At 44.8% G+C, this 20,886-nt stretch overlaps 1 protein-coding gene across 2 annotated transcripts in view; it reads left to right on the top strand.

The window, feature by feature from the left end:
* Positions 1–3,829: 3,829 nt before the first annotated feature.
* SAMHD1 (SAM and HD domain containing deoxynucleoside triphosphate triphosphohydrolase 1) overlaps positions 3,830–20,886 on the top strand; it is a 61,490-nt gene continuing 44,433 nt past the window's right edge. Inside the window, exons 1-4 of one of the 2 annotated variants that reach the window (XM_054467757.2) lie at positions 3,830–4,168; positions 8,703–8,769; positions 14,400–14,472; positions 20,292–20,452. In XM_054467757.2, the coding sequence (XP_054323732.1) occupies positions 3,961–4,168; positions 8,703–8,769; positions 14,400–14,472; positions 20,292–20,452 (509 nt within the window). In that variant the 5' untranslated portion in view covers positions 3,830–3,960. The remainder of the gene's footprint in view (positions 4,169–8,702; positions 8,770–14,399; positions 14,473–20,291; positions 20,453–20,886) is intronic. The other variant, XM_063659445.1, reaches the window with a different exon arrangement.

Genomic DNA, 20,886 nt, shown 5'->3' with positions numbered 1-20,886 from the left:
TTTTTTTGGCTCAACTTCGCAATTTGGGCAGATGGGAGAAAAAGTCTTGAGGAGGCTAAGTTCAGTAAATGATAAAAGGCGGTAAAACAGAGATGCAGAGAGTGGTGGCAGTTGGCATTGAGAACCAGCAACACTGGTTGAAAAGGAAACTGTGAAGAGATGTAAAAACCACAGGTGAATGCTGCCAGAAATAAAATTGCCCAGCTTGCCTGGCTGGCTGGAAGGTAGATAGAGAAGGTCAGGGAACGCTTGCTGGGGTTATTCAAGGTCATTGGGCAGTGGGCCTTAAATTAATTGATCGTATTGTTTTTTCTAGTCCTAACCATACTGAGATTGACTTTAGAAGAGGACAGCTTGAGCAGTCATTTCTCTCAATATGGCCAGAGTCCAGGGCCTGTGTCCAGTGGGTGTTGGTTCCCAGGCTGTGGAATGATGATGGAAAAGGATTGCTAGGACTGTAAGAGGAGTTAAATGAATTGGCAAACTGGAAAGAGCCTATACTTTGGAGCGAGGGAGCACTCACTGCCTTTGAATCCTCTCTCTGTCCCTTACCAGCCATGTTGACCCTGAACAAGTAACTAATGACCTAGCTCAAGATCAAAGGCCCCTTGAAAGTAGGGAATTAGGGAAAATGTAATAAGTATGGCAATAAATTACACTTTTTAACAAACAAAAACAGAAAATAAAAGTTCTGGATGGGAGCGGTGGCTCATGCCTGTAATCCTAGCACTTTGGGAGGTCAAGGCAGGCTAATCACTTGAGGTCAGGAGTTCAAAGCCAGCCTGGCCAACATGGTGAAACCCTGTCTCTACTAAAAATACAAAAAAATTAGTTGGGCGTCGTGGCGGGTGCCTATAATCCCAGCTACTCAGGAGGCTGAGGCAGGAGAATCGCTTGAACTTGGGAGGCAGAGGTTTGCAGTGAGCCCAGATTGCACCACTGCACTCCACCCTGGGCCACAGAGCAAGACTCTGTCTCAAAAAAAAAAAAAATTAAAATGTAAAAAAAGAAATTAAAAAAATAAAAATTCTTAAAAGCAGCTGCTTTGAACAAACACAGTTGATTAAACTAAAAACCCTGCTATAACACCTTCTATTGTCCAGGAAACCTTGATGTCAGGGCAGGTTTCCCCACAAGTCTTATAAACACAAGTTTTTAAATCAGCCATTTCTGACTTGAGATTAAGTCTTTCACACATATGCTATTTGTTTTCTTACCCCGTTTTGGTTTCACAAGTCTTGGCAACTGTCAGGTCTTTTCACAAAGTTCTCTAGTGTTTGAGGGCATGTTTTTTGGGGGCCTGGCCTTGTGTGCAGATGGAAAACACTTTTTTTTTTTGAGATGGAGTTTCACTTTTGTCTCGCAGGCTATGGCTCACTGCAACCTCTGCCTCCCAGGTTCAAGCGATTCTCCTGCCTCAGCCTCCTGAGTAGCTGGGATTACAGGCGGCTGCCATCACGCCCGGCTAATTTTTTTTTTTTTTTTTTTGAGACGGAGTCTCGCTCTGTTGCCCAGGCTGGAGTGCAGTGGTGTGATCTAAGCTCACTGCAACCTCCGCCTCCCAGGTTCAAGTAATTCTCTGCCTCAGGCTCTCAAGTAGCTGGGATTACAGGCGCCTGCTACAACGCCCGGCTAATTGTTTTGTATTTTTAGTAGAGACGGGGTTTCATCATGTTGGCCAGACTAGTCTTGAACTCCTGACCTTGTGATCCACCCGCCTCAGCCTCCCAAAGTGCTGGGATTACAGGTGTGAGCTACTACGCCTGGCCACCCGGCTAATTTTTGTAATTTTAGTAGAGACAGGGTTTTGCCATGTTGGCCAGACTGGTCTCGAACTCCTGACCTCAGGTGATCCACCCGCCTCAGCCTCCCAAAGTGCTAGGATTACAGGCGTGAGCCACTGCGCCTGGCAGGAACACCTTTATACTTTCCTCCATGGGTCTGCAGGAAAAGGGAGCAATTGAAAATTGTGGGTTAAATAATAGAAAATAGTTTCATATCAAAACCCCCTTTATTTATTTACTTATTTTTTATTACTATTATTTTTGAAACAGAGTCTTGCTCTGTTGCCCAGGCTGGAGTGCAGCAGAAAGATCTTGGCTCACTGCAACCTACACCTCCCACATTTGAGTGATTCTCGTGCCCCAGCCTCCTGAGTAGCTGGGATTACAGGCATGCGCCACCAGGCCTGGCTAATTTTTGTATTTTAGTAGAGATGGGGTTTCACCATGTTGGCCAGGTTGGCCTTGAACTCCTGGCCTCAAGTGATCCACCTGCCTTCGCCTCCCAAAGTGCTGGGATTACAGGCATGAGCCACTGCACCCAGCCCCAAACCCCCTTTAACAGGCAGCGGTTGGCAAGTTATCAAGACCATGGTCTTTGGAACCAGGTTACATCTCTTGGGTTTGAATACAGGCTTCATCATTTCCTAGCTGTAAGACCTTGGGCAGCCAGGCACGGCTGTGTAATCCCAGCACTTTGGGAGGCTGAGGCGTGGGAATCACCTGAGGTCAGGAGTTCAAGACCAGCCTGGCCAACATGGTGAAATCCTGTCTCTACTAAAAATACAAAAATTAGCCAGGTGTGGTAGCAGGCGCCTGTAGTCCCAGCTACTTGGGAGTCTGAGGCATGAGAATCACTTGAACCAGGGAGGCAGAGGTTGCAGTGAGCTGAGATCACACCACTGCACTCCAGCTTGGGAAACAGAGCAAGACTCTGTCTCAAAAAAAAAAAAAAAAGACCTGTGGCAAATTACTTTTTCCTACATCCTAAGGTAATTTTGATAATTAAATGAAGTAATATGTGTAAAGCCCTTAGAACTTTACAATATTTGTAAAACCCTTAGAAGTTATAAAAATTATTTAGTATTTAAATAATTAATGAATGTATTTAATTCATTATTATGTATAAATATAAAATTATTTTATATTTGTAAAGCCCTTAGAACCGTGCCTGGCACACAGTAAAGCTCTGTTTGCAAATAATATTTTGGCTCACCAGTAGACCACTAGTTCATACTGCTTGATGATAAGCTAATCCGCCTCATTCGTCCTTGACCCCCTAAACAGGTCTATGCCTTGGTTGCTGGGAAGGTGTGTTGGCTTTTTTAGCAGTAATAGTGATATGTCCTTTTACCAGGCAATTGCATGGACCAGTATTTATAGGGAAGTTTGAGCCCTGCCGTTGAGGGGTTAAGTGATGGGAAAATGCCTGCCATTTTCACATGCTGTTACACCAGGCAGTAAAAGTCCTCAGAAGTTAAATTTTAAGTAATCAGACTGGCCACTTTCCTTCCTCTGGGAATGCAGTTGGGATGGAGGGCTCTGTCTCCAGTTGGAAAGAAGTCTGAAGTCCCCTCCTGTGTGGACACCAGACAACAGGTATCCCAGGGCCCTCTAGTTGACCAGCAATACTGTGGAATGAAGACACCCTCAAGTCACATTTGAAATTCCGGGTTCTTCCCGTTCAGCACCTTGACTGTTTTTCTCTTCACTGGGAAGGTGCTGGCAGCCTGACGGCCTTTTAGGTTTCTTTTAGTTTGGGGCATCTGAAACCCGGCCAAGGTGCGGCGGGTAGTGTACTCATTCGAAGGAGAATACCCCCAATTCACTAGACGAGCCCCTAATTGGGGGTGCGGTGCCGGGCGCGCTCTTTCCTCCCCCTTTCCACCAGCACTGCCCTCAGTTCTGCTTCTAGCCACGCCCTTTCGCGTTCTCGTCCAGCGCCCTGGCGGGATTGATTTGAAGACGACTGGACTGCCATTGCGCCTGCGCAGGGAGCCCAAGGCAAGAGCCGCTAGGCTGCCCTGCCCGAAGGGCTCAACTGTCAGTGAGCCTGCGCAGGAGGCCAATAGGCTGCCAATACTCCTTGGACTCCCCGTCAGGGCCCTGCTGTCAGTGCGCCTGCGCGCGGGTCCGGCACGGAGGTTCTTGACTGCTGTGCCGGACGCCAGGTGTAGCCATGCAGCGAGCCGACTCCGAGCAGCCCTCCAAGCGGCCCCGTTGCGATGACAGCCCGAGAACCCCCTCAAGCACCCCTTCCGCAGAGGCAGACTGGTCCTCGGGCCTGGAACTCGATCCCGACTACAAGACATGGGATCCGGAGCAGGTGTGCTCCTTCCTCGGGCGCGGTGGCTTTGAAGAGCCGGGGCTGCTGAAGAACATCCTAGGTAGCGGCTCCGGAGGGGCTGAGGGGCGAGGGGCGGCGACGTGGGGCGCGGGCCAGACGCCCTGAGGGAGGGGGCCCCACGACAGGACCCAGGCCGAGGAGCGAGCCCTGCGGCGGGAGGCACCCGGGAGGGCGGACCTGCGCTGGGGGCGCCGAGGGAGGGAAGACCCGAGTGGGGGGAGGGAGCCCTGCGGCGGGGGTTCCCAGGAGGGCCTGCGGCAAGGGGCTCCCGGGACTGACTCCCCAAGGCGGAGGAAGAAGACATGGGGTCGCCTGGGGTAGGCGATCCGAAGGATGGGAGCAGGCTCCCGGGATTGAGGACCTGGGAGGGGCAGTCGTAGACTGGGATCTCACTCTTGTGGTTTTCTTCACTAACTTGCCACCCCGGGGCGGGACAGGCAAGACTCGGGTCCCTTTTTTTTTTTTAGTTAGAAGGAGATTTTTCCCCAGACCTTGGTGGGCGGCTTGCTGTCATCCAGGCTCGCGGGACCCCTCCGCGCTAACCGCAGCTCCTTGAACACTTGCCACATCAGAGGATGTTCTGGGGCTTTTAGGTTTCGGTTTCCTCCCTGAATTGAGGCTTTTCCTGAAGGGGAAGGAACTGGCTTGGTTAATCTCTGAATTCCCATCATCTTCCTTGGCATCCCAGCAGCGCCCGATAGGCGTGTGTTGACTGCACTTGCAGAACATGGTAAGGATCATGTTTTGCTCTTTAAAAGCAGGTTCCCCTCCAAAATCTGAACCTTGGGGTTGTTCAGTTGACCACTGAATCCCCAGCATGCCACAATTTGGCCACATCACCTGGAGAAGTGTTTAGGTTGAGTTTTAATCATATTTTACTGATTCGTATCCAACCATCCATCCTTGTGAAGTCTACTCAACTTTTTGTGGTGGGTGTGAGATTTGACTCCTGCCTTATATCCTCTAGGTGTCCAATAGGAAGGTGATTCTTTGGTGGTTGGGATTTGCAAATTTAGTAAATTTTTGCATTTGTTGGGTGGAGCCCTGTTTGGCTAGGTTGGAAACTGGGGTAGGAGGAACATTAGTGGTTCAGGACCCAAAGATAGCTTGAATGGGTATGGGAAATTGCATTTCTCCTTTTTTTTTTCTTCCCCATTTTGCCCTTTCGTTTCCCTCCACTGCTGGGATGGATTATTACTTTATTTTCTTTGACTAGCAACAAGTGGAGTGAAGTAGTTCCATATTTTCTGTCTCAAAATGTGGTTGGCTCTTTGTTTCAGTGGTTTGTAGATTAACTCGTTACCCTCCAGAATGATGTGTGTTCCTTAAACCTACAACCTAGTGCTATCAAAGACACTATGTGCTTTCATTTGGTAAAAACTGACCAACTGTTCCCAATTGCTCATGTCTTAGCTTCTGCTTTGCCTTGACCAGACTTTATTCAGACTTCTCTCTTCCCTTATGGGCCCCTCAACTCTTGCTTACCCCCAGATTTGAGCAGGCAGGCACTAAAGCAGTGGAATATGCCGCCCTCTGGTCAGTTTCTTTTGAGAACCCGCTGACCACAGTAGGATGCTGTCCTGTTGGGCTACACTGCTCATTTTCCCTTGCTCGTCCAGGTTCCCATCCAAAGATTCTGCTTATTTCTGCTTGCCTATCCTTTATCATATAAAAGAAGACCCTTTTTCTGTTGGATTCTTTTTTTTTTTTTTTGAGACGGAGTCTCGCTCTGTCACCAGGCTGGAGTGCAGTGGCGCCATCTCGGCCCAGTGCAACCTCTAACTGCCTGGTTCAAGCGATTCTCCTGCCTCAGCCTCCTGAGTAGCTGGGATGACAGGCATGTGCCACCACGCCCAGCCAATTTTTTTGTATTTTTAGTAGAGACGGGGTTTCACCATGTTGGCCAGGATGGTCTTCATCTCCTGAAATCGTGATCCTCCTGCCTCAGCCTCCGAAAGTGCTGGGATTACAGGCATGAGCCACCGCGCCCAGCCTCATTTTTTTTTTTTTTTTTTTTTAATTAGAGACAGGGTTTTGCCATGTCGGTCAGGCTGGTCTCAAACTCTTGGCTTCGAGTGATCATCCACCCACCTCGGCCTCCCAAAGTGCTGGGATTACAAGTGTGAGCCACCATGCCCAACCTCTGTTTGGTTCTTGGGCCTCTGTTTGATTATTTTTTTAAATTTATTTTCATTTTATTTTTTATTTTTATTTTTTCTGAGATGGAGTCTTGCTCTGTCACGCAGGCTGAAGTGCACCAGCACAATCTCAGCTCACTGCAACCTCTGCCTCTCGGGTTCAAGTGGTTCTCCTGCCTCAGCCTCTCTAGTTGCTGGGATTACAGGTGCATGCCACCACACCTGGCTAATTTTGTATTTTTAGTAAAGACAGGGTTTCACCATGTTGGCCAGGCTGGTCTCCAACTCCTGTCCTCAGGTGATGCATCCGCCTCTGCCTCCCAAAGTGCTGGGATTACAGGCGTGAGCCACCGCGCCCGGCCGGCCTATGTGTTTGATTCCTGAGCCTCTTGCAGATATCTGATATTGGAGCTTTCTCCCTATAGCAATAGTCTTTCTTTTTTTTCTTTTCTTTTCTTTTTTTCAGACAGAGTCTTGCTCTGTCGCCAGGCTGAAATGCAGTGGCGTGATCTCAGCTCACTGCAACCTCTGCCTCCTGGGTTCAAGCAATTCTTCTGCCTCAGCCTCCCGAGTAGCTGGGACTACAGGTGCCCACCACCACGCCCGGCTAATTTTTGTATTTTTAGTAGAGATGGGGTTTCACCATGTTGGCCAGGATGGTCTTAATCTCTTGACCTGATGATTCACACGCCTTGGCCTCCCAAAGTGCTGGGATTACAGGTGTGAGCCACCACGCCCAACCAGCAATAGTCTTTCTTTCTAATAAAGTTTCTCTTGGCCGGGCACGGTGGCTCACGCCTGTAATCCCAGCACTTTGGAAGGCCGAAGCAGGCGGATCACCTGAGGTCAGGAATTCAAGTCCAGCCTGGCCAACATGGTGAAACACCGTCTCTACTAAAAATACAAAAATTAGCCGGGCATGGTGGTATGTGCCTGTAGTCCCAGCTACTTGGGAAGCTGAGGCAGGAGAATCGCTTGAACCTGGGAGGCGGAGGTTGCAGTGAGCCAAGATCGTGCCACTGCACTACAGCTTGGGGGACAGAGTGAGACTCCATCTCAAAAAAAAAAAAAAAAAAAAAGTCTCTCTTTATCTAAGTCCATTTTTTTTTTTTTTTAATTTGACAAGCCAAGCACAAGGTACAGTGTCCCTTTTCTCATTATGGAATACAGCCTCACAAGAAGTCTGAAATAAGTTGCTATACTCAACACATTTTACCGATGATGTATGCGAGGTCCAAAGACGTAAAGTAACTTTTCAGAGATCACACCACTATAAAAAAGAGCTAGATTTTTTTAAGGTTAGGTCTTTGGACTCTAGAACTCATGTGATCTATACCTTAACAAGTTTTCTCATCAAAAACCACTGGAGGCCTGGCCCAGTGGCTCACACCTATAATCCCAGCACTTTGGGAGGCCAATGTGGGAAGATCACTTGAGCCCAAGAGTTCAAGACCAGCCTAGGCAACATCAGGAGACCTCAACTTTACAAAAAATAAAAATAAAAATTAGCTAGGTGCAGTGGCACACGCCTGTGGTCCCAGCTACTCAGGAGGCTGAGGCAGGAGGATCGCTTGAGCCCAGGAAGTCAAGGCTGCAGTGAGCTATGATTGCACCACTGCACACCAACCTGGGCAACAAGCAAAACCCTGTCTGAAAGAAAATAAAAGAAAATAGTCCAGAGTTCTGGAATTTGAGGTCAGGAAAGATTAGAATTAATTGTATAGAAAGAGAAAGGAAAAAACCCAACAACACACACACACACACACACACACACACACAAACCCAACACACACACACACACACACACAGGAAAGATTAGAATTAATTGTATAGAAAGAGAAAGGAAAAAACCCAACAACACACACACACACACACACAAACCCAACACACACACACACACACACACACAGAGAGAGAGAGAGGGAGGGAGAGGGAGGGAGAGGGAGGGAGAGACAGAGAGAACTCTTTCAGATTACGGAGTATTGAGTGCTTTCCCAGGAGGTTTGAGAAAAATCAACACTTTAAGCACTCTTGAATCCATGGTTTTAACTTGTTAATTCTAAGAACAATAGACTTAGGTTTCCTTCCCTCCCCAACTCAAACCTTTCCTGTTTAAAAGGAAGCTGCTGACCTGGCAAAACCCCAGCAGGTAGTCAGGTTTCACTTTCCTTTTTGCAACTGGTTTTTCTTGGAACTAATTTACACAAATAATTTTGAAATTTTCATGTGATTTATCAAAAAATGCTTCTTGGTTTAGTTATTTAATTAAAATTAAGCCTTTACAAGTAGCAGATCAAAAAAGTAGTACTTGGCACAATCCATTGCCTGCAGTGGGTACTCAATTATGTGGATCTGGGTAAATGTTGGTGGATCCAAATTGAAAGAAAATGAAAAGCATATGTTGTATACATTGAATTTGTCTTTTTTCTTCCATAGAAAACAAAATCACAGGCGCATTACTGCCCTGTCTTGATGAGTCTCATTTTGAAAATCTTGGAGTAAGGTAAGAATGAAGAAATAAATTCACGTTATAACCAAACACACTTTATCCATCTTTCAGGGACAAAGCCCAAAATCTCTGATATAAACTGTCCTCATTTTAAATCTATGAAGTGCTTTAAAACAGCAGAATCCCTTGCCTGCTGGTTTTGTTTGTTCATTTGTTTTTTTGAGACAGTCTCTTGTTCACCCAGGCTGGAGTATCTCGGCTCACTGCAACCTCTGCCTCTCGGCTTCAAGTTATTCTCCTGCCTTAGCCTCCTGAGTAGCTAGGATTACAGGTGCCCACCACCATGCCCCACTAATTTTTTTTTTTTTTGAGACAGAGTCTTGCTCTGTCTCCCAGGCTGGAGTGCAGTGGCGTGATCTTGGCTCACTGCAAGCTCCACCTCCCGGGTTCATGCCATTCTCCTGCCTCAGCCTCCCGAGTAGCTAGGACTACAGGTGCCTGACACCATGCCCGGCTACTTTTTTGTATTTTTTGGCAGACACAGGGTTTCACCATGTTAGCCAGGATGGTCTCGATCTCCTGACCTTGTGATCTGCCCGCCTCAGCCTCCCAAAATGCTGGGACTACCGCGCCCTGCTGCCCCACTGATTTTTGTACTTTTAGTAGAGATGGGGTTTCACCATGTTGGCCAGACTGGTCTTGAACTCCTGGCCTCAAGTGATCCACTTGCCTCAGCCTCCCAAAGTGCTGAGATTACAGGTGCGAGCCACCGCACCTGGCCACCTGCTGTTTGTTTTCGCTCTACAAATCCTATGTTTGTTATTACTGTTTATTCCTATTTTAGTTTATTTTTAATTTTATTTATTTATTTATTTTTTGAGACAGAGTCTCACTCTGTCACCCAGACTGGAGTGCAATGGTGCGATCTCGGCTCACTGAACCCCCTGGGTTCAAGCCATTCTCCTGCCTCAGCTTCCTGAGTAGCTGGGTTACAGGCATGCACCACCATGCCCGGCTAAGTTTTGTATTTTTAGTAGAGACAGGGTTTCACCATGTTGGCCAGGCTGGTCTCGAACTCCTGACCTAAGGTGGTCTGCCCGCCTTGGCCTCCCAAAGTGCTGAGATTACAGGCGTAAGCCACCGTGTCTGGCCTTATTCCTATTTTAAATAATTTTTCAGACAAATCTTCATCAAGTTTGTAGTGACCAACTTTTTACTCTCAAGTTCAGAATAATTGAATTATACACACTGGGAAATACATAAGAACCAATAGGGAAAAAAATGTTAGTAAGAAAATCAAGGCTACATCCCTATCTTGAGCATATTTCTAGGTTTTCCTAAAGATTGGAATATGCCCTGGTATTAAAGACACTATGCAAAACAGGCACTTTTTAGTTAGAAGTAATTTAACCCTTCAGTTTCTGTACCTGTAAAATGGATAACAATAATGAGATGATGTACATAAAGTGTTGAAGCATATGATTAACGCTTAGTAAATTTTATAGATAGTGATACAGAAAATTAAAAAATTAGCCGGGTACTGTGCATGCACCTGCAGTCCCACCTACTCAGGAGGCTGAAGCAGGAAGATCCCTTGAGCCCAGGAGTTCAAGGTTGCAGTGATCTACGATAAGCTCCTGGACTCCAGCCTGGGCAGCAGAATAAGACCCTGTCTCAGATAGGTAGGTAGATAGGTAGGTAGGTAGATAGATAGATAGATATATACATAAATACATACATAGTTACATAGATCCATCTCTGTGTATGGCTGTAGGTTCTAGAGTCTAGATTAGAGTGGGGCTCCTTTAATGATCTCAGTAGAGGATCTGGTGCTTAAATACTTCTTTCTTTTTTTTTTTTTTTTTGAAGTGGAGTTTTGCTCTTGTTGCCCAGGCTGGAGTGCAATGGCGTGATCTCGGCTCACCTCAACCTCCGCCTCCGGGTTCAAGTGACTCTCCTGCCTCAGCCTCCCGAGTAGCTGGGATTACAGGCATGCGCCACCACGCCCAGCTAATTTTGTATTTTTAGTAGAGATGGGGTTTCTCCATGTTAGTCAGGCTGGTCTCGAACTCCCGACCTCAGGTGATCCACCCACCTCGGCCTCCCAAAGTGCTGGGATTATAGGCGCGAGCCATTGCAACCGTCCTTAAATACTTCTTAAAATGAAGATTTTGTTTCTATTAGAAAATTGGCAACAGTGGGGAAATATGGCCTTCTCTTCTGAAGTTTTACTTAGTTACATGTTGTTTGTGGTAACAGTAACCAAAGAATCAAAACAAAGGATTATACTGAATTACTTCCTGTGCTGTTCCTTAGTAATTGATAACAGAAGTGCATTGTGAAACAAGATCACTGTAGAACATTTAACTGACTTCCAGTAAATATCCTTTGGATCAGAATCTCCAGGGACCTCATCTTGGCCCTTTCTTTCTTTTTTTTTTTTTTTTTTTTTTTTTTTTGAGACAAAGTCTCACTCTGTTGCCCAGGCTGGAGTTCAAGTTCAGTGGTACAATCTCCGCTCACTGCAGCCTCCGCCTCCCGGGTTCAAGTGATTCTCCTGCCTAAGTCTCCTAAGTAGCTGGGACTACAGGCATGTGCCACCACGCCCGGCTAATTTTTTGTATTTTTAGTAGAGACGGGGTTTCATCGTGTTAGCCAGGATGGTCTCAATCTCCTGACCTTATGATCTGCCTGCCTCAGGCCTCCCAAAGTTCTTTTTTTTTTGAGATGGAGTCTTGCTCTGTCACTCAGGCTGGAGTGCGGTGGCGTGATCTCGGCTCACTGCAACCTCCACCTCCCAGGTTCAAGTGATTCTATCACCTAAGCCTCCCGAGTAGCTGGGACTACAGGTGTGCGCCACCATGCCCGGCTAATTTTTGTATTTTTAGTAGAGACAGGGTTTCACTATGTTGGCCAGGGTGGTCTTGAACTCCTCACCTCGTGATCTGCCTGCCTCAGCCTCCCAAAGTGCTGGGATTACAGGCGTGAGCCACTGCGCCCAGCATGGCTCTTTCATAACCACATTTCAGCCCTCTCAGTACTCTCAAAGTCCCCCTTACTACTTATTTCTTGTATATAATAGTTGCTTACTATTTGACCTGAATGGAATTTGTTCTAATACAGTCTTTCTTTTCAAGGGAGCCATGTGCATTTTTGTGGACCCAAGTGCTATTGATTCATTCAGTGAATATTTTTGGAAAGCTCACTATGTACTAGGAATTCTTCCATGAACTTGGGGCACATGAGTGAACAAAACAGACAAAATTCCAGAAGGAACACTATATTGCATGTCTCTGTGCCCCACCTCATAACTCAAATTCTGTAGGACTCCTTAGAGCTGTATTGTTCTGTATAATAACAACTAGCTTCACGTTTAAATTAATTAGAAGTAAATTAAATAAAAAATTCCTCAGTTACACTAGCCATATTTCAAGTACTTAGTAGTCACTATGGCTAACGGCTACTGTGTTGGACAGAGCAGATATAGAACATTTCCATCATCGCAGAAAGTTCTACTAGACAGTGCTGCCTTACAGGTTGCCAGTGGGATTAGCCCTACCCACCACTCCATCCAGTTGCTCACAGTAATACCAATGCAATCAACTTGTTAACGGACCTTTGTACTGTTTTTACCTAATTTCCTATTTTACCCTCCCTAGACCCCCCAATCCCTGTGCCCAGAGTTCACCCCAAGATTAATTACTTGCAAGCTCTTATCCTGGACCCTGCTTTCTAGGGAGAATCCAGCTTAGACAAGCACTCCTAGTAGGCCCTCAATTTTATGAACAACCATTGATTTATAAAGGTTTTTTTTTTAACAAGTAAGAAACAGGCCAGGCGTGGTGGCTCAGGCCTGTAATCCCAGCACTTTGGGAGGCCGAGGCGGGCGGATCATGAGGTCAGGAGATCAAGACCATCCTGGCTAACATGGTGAAACCCTGTCTCTACTAAAAATACAAAAACAAAAAAGAAATTAGCTGGGCATGGTGGTGGGTGGCTGTAGTCCCAGCTACTCGGGAGGCTGAGGCGAGAGAATGGCGTGAACCCGGGAGGTGGAGCTTGCAGTGAGCCGAGATCACGTCACTGCACTCCAGCCTGGGCGACAGAGTAAGACTCCATTTCAAAAAAAAAAAAAAAAAAAAGAAGTTAGATAGAAACATTGTCACATTAAATATACATGTCAGTTGTAAGAAGCATTAAATTTCAGAAATGTTGGAACACAGGAATAAAATTCTTTTATAATCTAGATATCCTGGCCCATGACTTCTTTAAATCTTTATTTAATGCCACGTTCTTTGCTAAACAAAACAACCCCCTGGTTTTGGGTGGTTATTTTCATATACTGTAATCAGTGATTTTGGTTTTGTTTTGTTTTTGAGTTGGAGTTTTGCTCTTGTTGCCCAGGCTGGAATGCAATGGCGCGATCTCGGCTCATCGCAATCTCCGCCTCCCGGGTTCCAGCAATTCTCCTGCCTCAGCCTCCCGAGTAGCTGGGATTACAAGCATGCGCCACCACCATGCCTGGCTAATTTTGTATTTTTAGTAGAGACAGGGTTTCTCCATGTTAGTCAGGCTTGTCTCGAACTCCCAACCTCAGGTGATCCACCCACCTCGGCCTCCCAAAGTGCTGGGATTATAGGCGTGAGCCACTGCGCCCGGCCGATTTTGGGGTTTTAAGTGATGAATACCGAGTGTCAGTTTAGGAAAATACTAAGTGGTCATGGGGTTAGTTTAGGTTTGATATTTTATGCTATGACTCTGGTTATGCTCAACTATGTGACTACCCTTAAACTGAGTCCACCTATAAGTACTTCTGAAAGCCTGGCTTTGCGCTGTGCTTGTTATGTCAAACTGATGAGGAGGATGGGGAATAGGAAAACACGAAATTTGCTGCTTTAATTTATCAGCTGTAATAATGCTTCTATGTATCCCAAGAAATTATTCTTAAGTGTTCTTATTACCATGGGTCTCAGTGTGTACCATAGAGGCCAATGTAGTGCCTGTGACTCCCAGTCTATGTATGACTTGTAGAAAGATACTTTTTTTCAATTTGGTTAGCTAGTAGATCAGTAAAACCCTTTGCCTGCACTCTCTGTTGACACCCAGCCAGGAGGGAGGATGATACGCTGGGCCCAACTAGTAATTGTAAATGAAGCAGGATAATGGATCACAGGACTTCGAGCTGCTCAAATTTAATTCCCATTATGTATTTTCTTGAAACTGGAGCATTGTGAGGGATTACTGACAATGGAAAATGAATATAAATAAAGTTAAAGCCTTCATATGTATTTCATTCATGCTTGAGTCATACCTGGTGCTCATAAATCAATCCAGGATTATGAGGGTAGATGTTGACTTCAGTTTGGTTAAAATGAAGTACAGCTTGAGCATTGAGTAGACATGGAGATGTGGAGTTTTTCAAGTCTTAAATTTACCAAGAGAGAGGAGGGTCAAGGACAGAAGGCTGTGGGAGGCCTATATTGAGTCAGCAGGAGAGTTCCCTATCTTAACAGCAAAGGAAGGAGAGAGTTTCTAGGAGGGGTATGTTTGAATTATTGATTGTTCCTTCCAATCTAACTTCTCTGTTAGTGTAGATAATATAAAGTTTATTATGTCTACTATATACTGCAGGGATTATTATTAAGCAAATAATGATAGACTTGCTTATCCTATTGTAATTTTAGTTCCTCGGGGGAGAGGAAGAAGCTGCTTAGTTATATCCAGCGATTGGTTCAAATCCACATTGATACAATGAAGGTAAGAGGATCTGAGTTTGTTATGTTTTCTGAATATAAAGTGATATAACTCAATTATGTAAAATTCATTTTGAAGAGAATAGGAGGAAATCTGCTTCTCAGTGGTAGAATTGTGAGTAGTGGATCTTTTCTAAACTTTCTGCACTTTCTAAAATGAGCACAGAGTATTTAAATCAGAAGAAGAACTAAAATATGTTAAGCGTACAGAAAAGCATAAGTAGACCACTACCCAACTTATCCAGTATTAATATTTTGCCTAATTTGCTTCAAGTCTGTTATTTTTAGAGCCAAATATTAGAAACTGTTGAAGACCTCCTTTGTACATTCTTTTTTTTTTTTTTTTTTTGGTAATGAAATGTGGTCTTGCTCTGTCATCTAGGCTGGAGTACAGTGGTGCAATCTCAGCTCACTCCAACCTCCGTCTCCCTGGCTCAAGTGATCCTTCCATCTCAGCCACCCCAGTAGCTTGGACTATGGGTGCACGCCACCACACCTGGCTAATTTTTGTATTTTTTATAAAGACGGGGTCTTCCTGTGTTGCTCAGGCTGGTCTCAAACTCCTGGGCTCAAGAGATTGACCTGCCTTGGCCTCCCAAAGTGCTAAGATTACAGATGTGAGCCCCCACGCCTGGCCCTGTTTCTATTTATTATGTTTCCGTCCTTTTCTCCCTAGAAGTAAGCATCATCCTGAATTTGATGTTTATCATTGTCATGAATGGTTTTTACTCTTATTGCATATTTATGTATATCCATAAACAATGTATAGTATTGTTTTACATATTTTTTAAACTTTATTTTTTTGAGACAGAGCCTGGCCTTTTTTTTTTTTTTCCTCTTTTTGAGATGTAATCTCTCTCTGTCACCCAGGTTGGGGCTCAGTGGCACTGTCTTGTCTCACTGCAACCTCTGACTCTCAGGATCAAGTGATTCTCCTGCCTCAGCCTCCCGAGTAGCTGGGATTACAGGCGTACACCACCATACCCGGCTAATGTTTTTGCATTTTTAGTACAGTTGGGGTTTCACCATGTTGGCCAGGCTGGTGTCAAACTCCTGACCTCAAGTGATCCGCCCACCTCGTCCTCCCAAAGTGCTGGGACTACAGGCATGAGCCACTGCACCCGGCCAGAATGTGCATTTTTCATAAGCTCTTCAGAGTGATTCTAATACCATACTTGATTAAATGTTTCTTGTTTTGTTAGTGACAGGAAATAGACCTTATTTACTCTTTTGACATTCCTAGGTTAAGAAAACTTAGTTTCAGACCTGGGAGAAGATGTAGGATATCTTCTTTTTTTGTATTTTTTTGCCTGATCATCATTTGCATTTTTCACTTTTTTTAAAAAAAATAGATGTAATGTATAGTATTTGAGTTATTTCCGATCCCTCTCTATACGAATACATATTTTAATTTTGCTTTTGCAAGTTATAGACTTCTTTTCTTTCCTTCTTTTTTTGAGATGGAGTCTTGCTCTGTTGTCTCGCTGGAGTGCAGTGGCACAGTCTGGCTCACTGCAACCTCTGCCTCCCGGGTTCAAGTGATTCTTTTGTCTCAGCCTCCCAAGTAGCTGGGACTACCGGTGCACGCCACCATGCCCAGCTAGTTTTTGTATTTTTTTAGTAAAGACAGGGTTCCGCCATATTGGTCAGGCTGGTCTCAAACTCCTGACGTCATGTGATCCATCTGCCTTGGCCTCCCAAAATGTTGGGATTACAGGCATGAGCCACCACGTCTGGCCTACAGGGTTATTTTCCTTTCCTTTTTTTTTTTTTTTTTTTTTTTGAGAGGGAGTCTCGCTCTGTTGCCCAGGCTGGAGTGCAGTGGCATGGTATGGGCTCACTGCAACCTCTGCCTCCCAGATTCAAGCAGTTCTCCTGCCTCAGCCTCCTGAGTAGCTGGGATTACAGGCACCTGCCACCACGGCCAGTTAATTTTTTTTTTTTTTTTTTGTATTTTTAGTAGAGGAAAGGTTTCACCAGGTTGGCCAGACTGGTCTTGAACTCCTGACCTCATGATCTGCCCACCTTGGCCTCCCAAAGTGCTGGGATTACAGGTGTGAGCCACCAGCCCTTCCTAGGCTTATTTTCTATTGAAAATCACATCTGAAAAAATTTAATGAACATTTTTGGTTCAACTCTATAATAATGTTTCGTTGTTGTTTTGTTTTGCTTTTGAGACAGAGTCTTGCTCTGTCTCCCAGGCTGGAGTGCAGTGGTGCAATCTCGGCTCACTGCAACTTCCAAATCCCAGGTTCAAGTGATTCTCCTGCCTCAGCCTAAATCAGCTTCCCGAGTAGCTGGGACTACAGGCGCGTGCCACCATGCCCAGCTAATTTTTTGTATTTTTAGTAGAGATGGGGTTTCACCGCGTTAGCTAGGATGGTCTCAATCTCCTGACCTCATGATCCACCCGCCTCAGCCTCCCAAAGTGCTGGGATTACAGGCGTGTGCCACTGTGCCTGTCCCTGTTTTGTTGTTTTGAGACGGAGTTTCACTCGGTTGCCCAGGCTGGAGTGCAGTGGCGTGATCTCAGCTCACTGCAACCTCCGCCTCCTGGGTTCAAGCAATTCTCCTGCCTCAGCCTCCTGAGTAGCTGGGATTACCAGTGCGTGCCACCACACCTGGCTAATTTTTGTATTTATAGTAGAGACGGGGTTTCACCATGTTGGCCAGGCTGGCCTCGAACTCCTGACCTCGTGATCTGCCTGCCTCGGCCTTCCAAAGTGTTGGGATTACAGGCATGAGCCACCGTGCCCAGCCAATAATATATTTTTGAAGTAATATTTAAGGCAGTCAGTGGTTTCAATTGCCCACTTTTATTCTTTTTTCTATTTTTCTTTAAAAAGAACATTGTTGGCTGAGAATGGTGGCTCACACCTGTAATCCCAGCACTTTGGGAGACTGAGGTAGGTGGATCACTTGAGCCCTTAAGTTCAAGACCAGCCTGGGCAATATGGTGAAACTCCATCTACAAACAATAGAAAAATTAGCTGGGTGTGGTAGTGCACACCTGTAGTCTCAGCTACTTGGGAAACTGATTTAGGAAAATCATCTGAACCTGGGGAGGTGGAGGCTTCAGTGAGCCATGATCATGCCGCTGCACTCCAGCCTGGGCAACAGAGTGAGACCCTGTCTCAAAAAAAAAAAAACACCAACATTGTTTAACCTCATTTATAAATTATAAATGACAGTTGTTGGAAATAGATTTTCAAACTACTGAATCATGGCTTAGTAATAAAATCAATACCTTAAATAATTTAACTTCATCAGCAATGCAGTTCAACAAGAATTGACCTAGTTTGCTACTCAGTTGCAGACCTCAAGGATTTCTACCCTAATTTGATACCTACCTAACTTGATACTTAAAACATAAATGCTTTATTGAGATTCACAAGTTGTATGATTCACTCATTTTTAGTATGCAAGACAGTGCTTTTTAGAAAGTTCACAGTGTTGTTCCATCACACACAATTTGAGTTGTAAGAGCTCTTTGTATGTTCTGGATGTAAATCCTTATGGGAGATATGATACACAAATATTTTTTCCGAGTCTGTGGGTTGTCTTTTTACTTTTTTGATGGTATTCTTTGGATCACAAAAGTTTTAAGTTTTTATGTAATCCAATTTATATTTTTTTGTTCATTTGTGTCTTGTACTTTTAGTGTCATATTTAAGAAACCATTGCCGAACCCAAGGTCACCATGGTTTGTTCCTGACACAGTGTTCTTTATGGTAAATTTAGTTCAGTTGGCCTCTGAAGCTGAGATTGTGTAATGGTGAAGAGAGAGTGCAGTGTTTGACATAATGAGGACTAATTTTTCAAATGTATCAATGAATTTTTTTTTTTTTTTGAGATAGAGTCTCACTCTGTTGCCCAAGCTGGAGTGCAGTGGAGTGCAGTGGCACAATCTCAGCTCACTGCAACCTTTGCCTTCCGGGTTCAAGCGATTCTCCTGCCTCAGCCTCCTGAGTAGCTGGGATAACAGACGCCCACCACCACGGCCAGCTAATTTTTGTATTTTTAGTAGAGACAGGATTTTGTCATGTTGGTCAGGCTGGTCGTGAACTCCTGACCTCAGGTGATCCACCCGCCTCAGCCTCCCAAAGTGCTGGCATTACAAGCGTGAGCCACCATGCCCTGCCAGAAACCCCATCTCTACCAAAAAAAGAAAAATTAGCCAGGCGTGGTATAGTTCCAGCTACTTGGGAGGCTGAGGTGGGAGGATCGCTTGAGCTTGGGAGGCAGAGGTTACAGTGAGCCCTGATTATACTCCAGCTTATGTGATAGAACTAGACTCTGTCTCAAAAAACAAACAAACAAAAAAAACAAGACAGTTATTACAACCTGAAAAATTTACAGTGAAGGCTTTTAGGTCCTTAAATGGTTTAAAAGTAGATTTTAGCTGGGCGCGGTGGCTCATGCCTATAATTCCAGCACTTCGGGAGGCTGAGGCGGGTGAACAAGGAGGTCAGCCTGGGCAATATAGCAAGACTTTGTCTCCACAAAGAATAAAAATAAATTAGCTAGGAATGGTGGTACATGCCTGTAGTCCCAGCTATTTGGGAGGCTGAGGCAGGAGGATCCCTGGAGCCTTGGAGTTTGAGGCTACAGTAAGCTATGATTGTGCCTGTGAATAGCCAACGCACTGCAGCCTGGTGAGAAAGCGAGACCCTATCTCTAACAAAAACAAAACAAAAACAATACACACACATAAACACATTGTTCAGCTGTACAAAATTATTTTCTTGCTTTTTTTCTTCTTTTTTTGAGACACAGTTTCTCTCTGTCGCCTAGGCTGAAGTGTTGTGGCACAATAGTAGGTTACTGCAGCCTTGTTCCCCTGGGGCTCAAGGGATCTTCCTACCTCAGCCTCTAGAGTACCTGGGACTACAGATGTGCGCCACTGCATTTTTGTTTTTAAAGACGGGGTCTCACTATGTTGCCTAGACTAGTCTCAAACTCTTGGCCTCCCAAAGTGCTGGGATTACAGATGTGAGCACCTGCACTCGGACCTGCATGATTTCTTATCTATATGGTAGAGGAATTTCCATCTTTCTTTCTTTCCCTGCCTCCCTTCTTTCTTTTCTGTTTTAATGATGAGTACTGTATAGATACATTTAGAAAAAAAAAATTTAGGCCAGGCACGGTGGCTCACACCTGTAATCCCAACACTTTGGGAGGCCGAGGTGGGCGGATCACTTGAGGTCAGGAGTTCGAGGCCAGCCTGGCCAACATAGTGAAACCCCGTCTCTACTCAAAATACAAAAATTAGCTGGGCATGGTGGCACACCCCTGTAGTCCCAGCTACTCGGGAGGCTGAGGCAGGAGAATAGCTTGAACTTGGGAGGCAGAGGTTGCAGTGAGCCGAGATCGTGCCACTGCATTCCAGCCTGGGTGACACAGTGAGACTCTGTCTCAAAAAAAAAAAAAAAAAAAATTAGGCATAATACCTATAGTGATATGGGTTACATGATGTGGATGAATGTGTTTAAATCGAAATGAATATGTATGTTTAACTTGAATACAAGACAAACTTATTAAAGACTAATTAAGTCATATACATAATAAAAAATAAAAATCCTTATTTTTCTGTTATTCACATCCATTAGGAAGAAGTAAAATATACTCAAATCCAATGTACTTGATCTGTCTGGTAGTGATACCTAAATAAGGTAATGATGTTAACATATTGTCATTTCCATTAGTATTTTTACTTGAAAAATCAAATAGCTTTGACTTTGCACTATAATTAGGAATGGCTGCACACAAATTTCAGTTGGACTTACATGTTGTTATTCATATTAATTAAACATAATTTTCTAGGTAATTAATGATCCTATCCATGGCCACATTGAGCTCCACCCTCTCCTCGTCCGAATCATTGATACACCTCAATTTCAACGTCTTCGATACATCAAACAGCTGGGAGGTGGTTACTATGTTTTTCCAGGAGCTTCACACAATCGATTTGAGCATAGTCTAGGGTAAGAAGGGAATGGGGTGGGGAACTTGCAGTTTTTAAGTATTTCCTCTGTCTCATGAAATAGTTATCTAATTAGGCCAGGCATGGTGGCTCACACCTATAATCCCAGCACTTTGGGAGGCAGAGTGGGTGGATCACGTGAGGTCAGGAGTTCAAGACCAGCTTGGCCAACATGGTGAAACCCCATCTCTACTACAAATACAAAATTAGCCAGATATGATGGTACACACCTGTAATCCCAGCTACTCAGGAGGCTGAGGCAGGAGGATCACTTGAACCCAGGAGGCGGTGGTTGCAGTGAACTGAGATTGCACCATCGCACTCCAGCCTAGGCAACAAGAGCAAAACCCCATCTCAAAAAAAAAAGAAAAAGAAAACAGGAAAAAAAAGAAATAGTTGTCTTAATCTTTTAGAGAATAAATAGTTTTACAAAAT

The sequence above is a fragment of the Pongo pygmaeus genome, chromosome 21, assembly GCF_028885625.2.
Source record: "Pongo pygmaeus isolate AG05252 chromosome 21, NHGRI_mPonPyg2-v2.0_pri, whole genome shotgun sequence".
NCBI classification, from domain to species: Eukaryota; Metazoa; Chordata; class Mammalia; order Primates; family Hominidae; genus Pongo; species Pongo pygmaeus.
The sequence above is the reverse complement of the archived record's forward strand: the minus strand, read 5'-3'. Positions and strand labels throughout refer to the sequence as shown.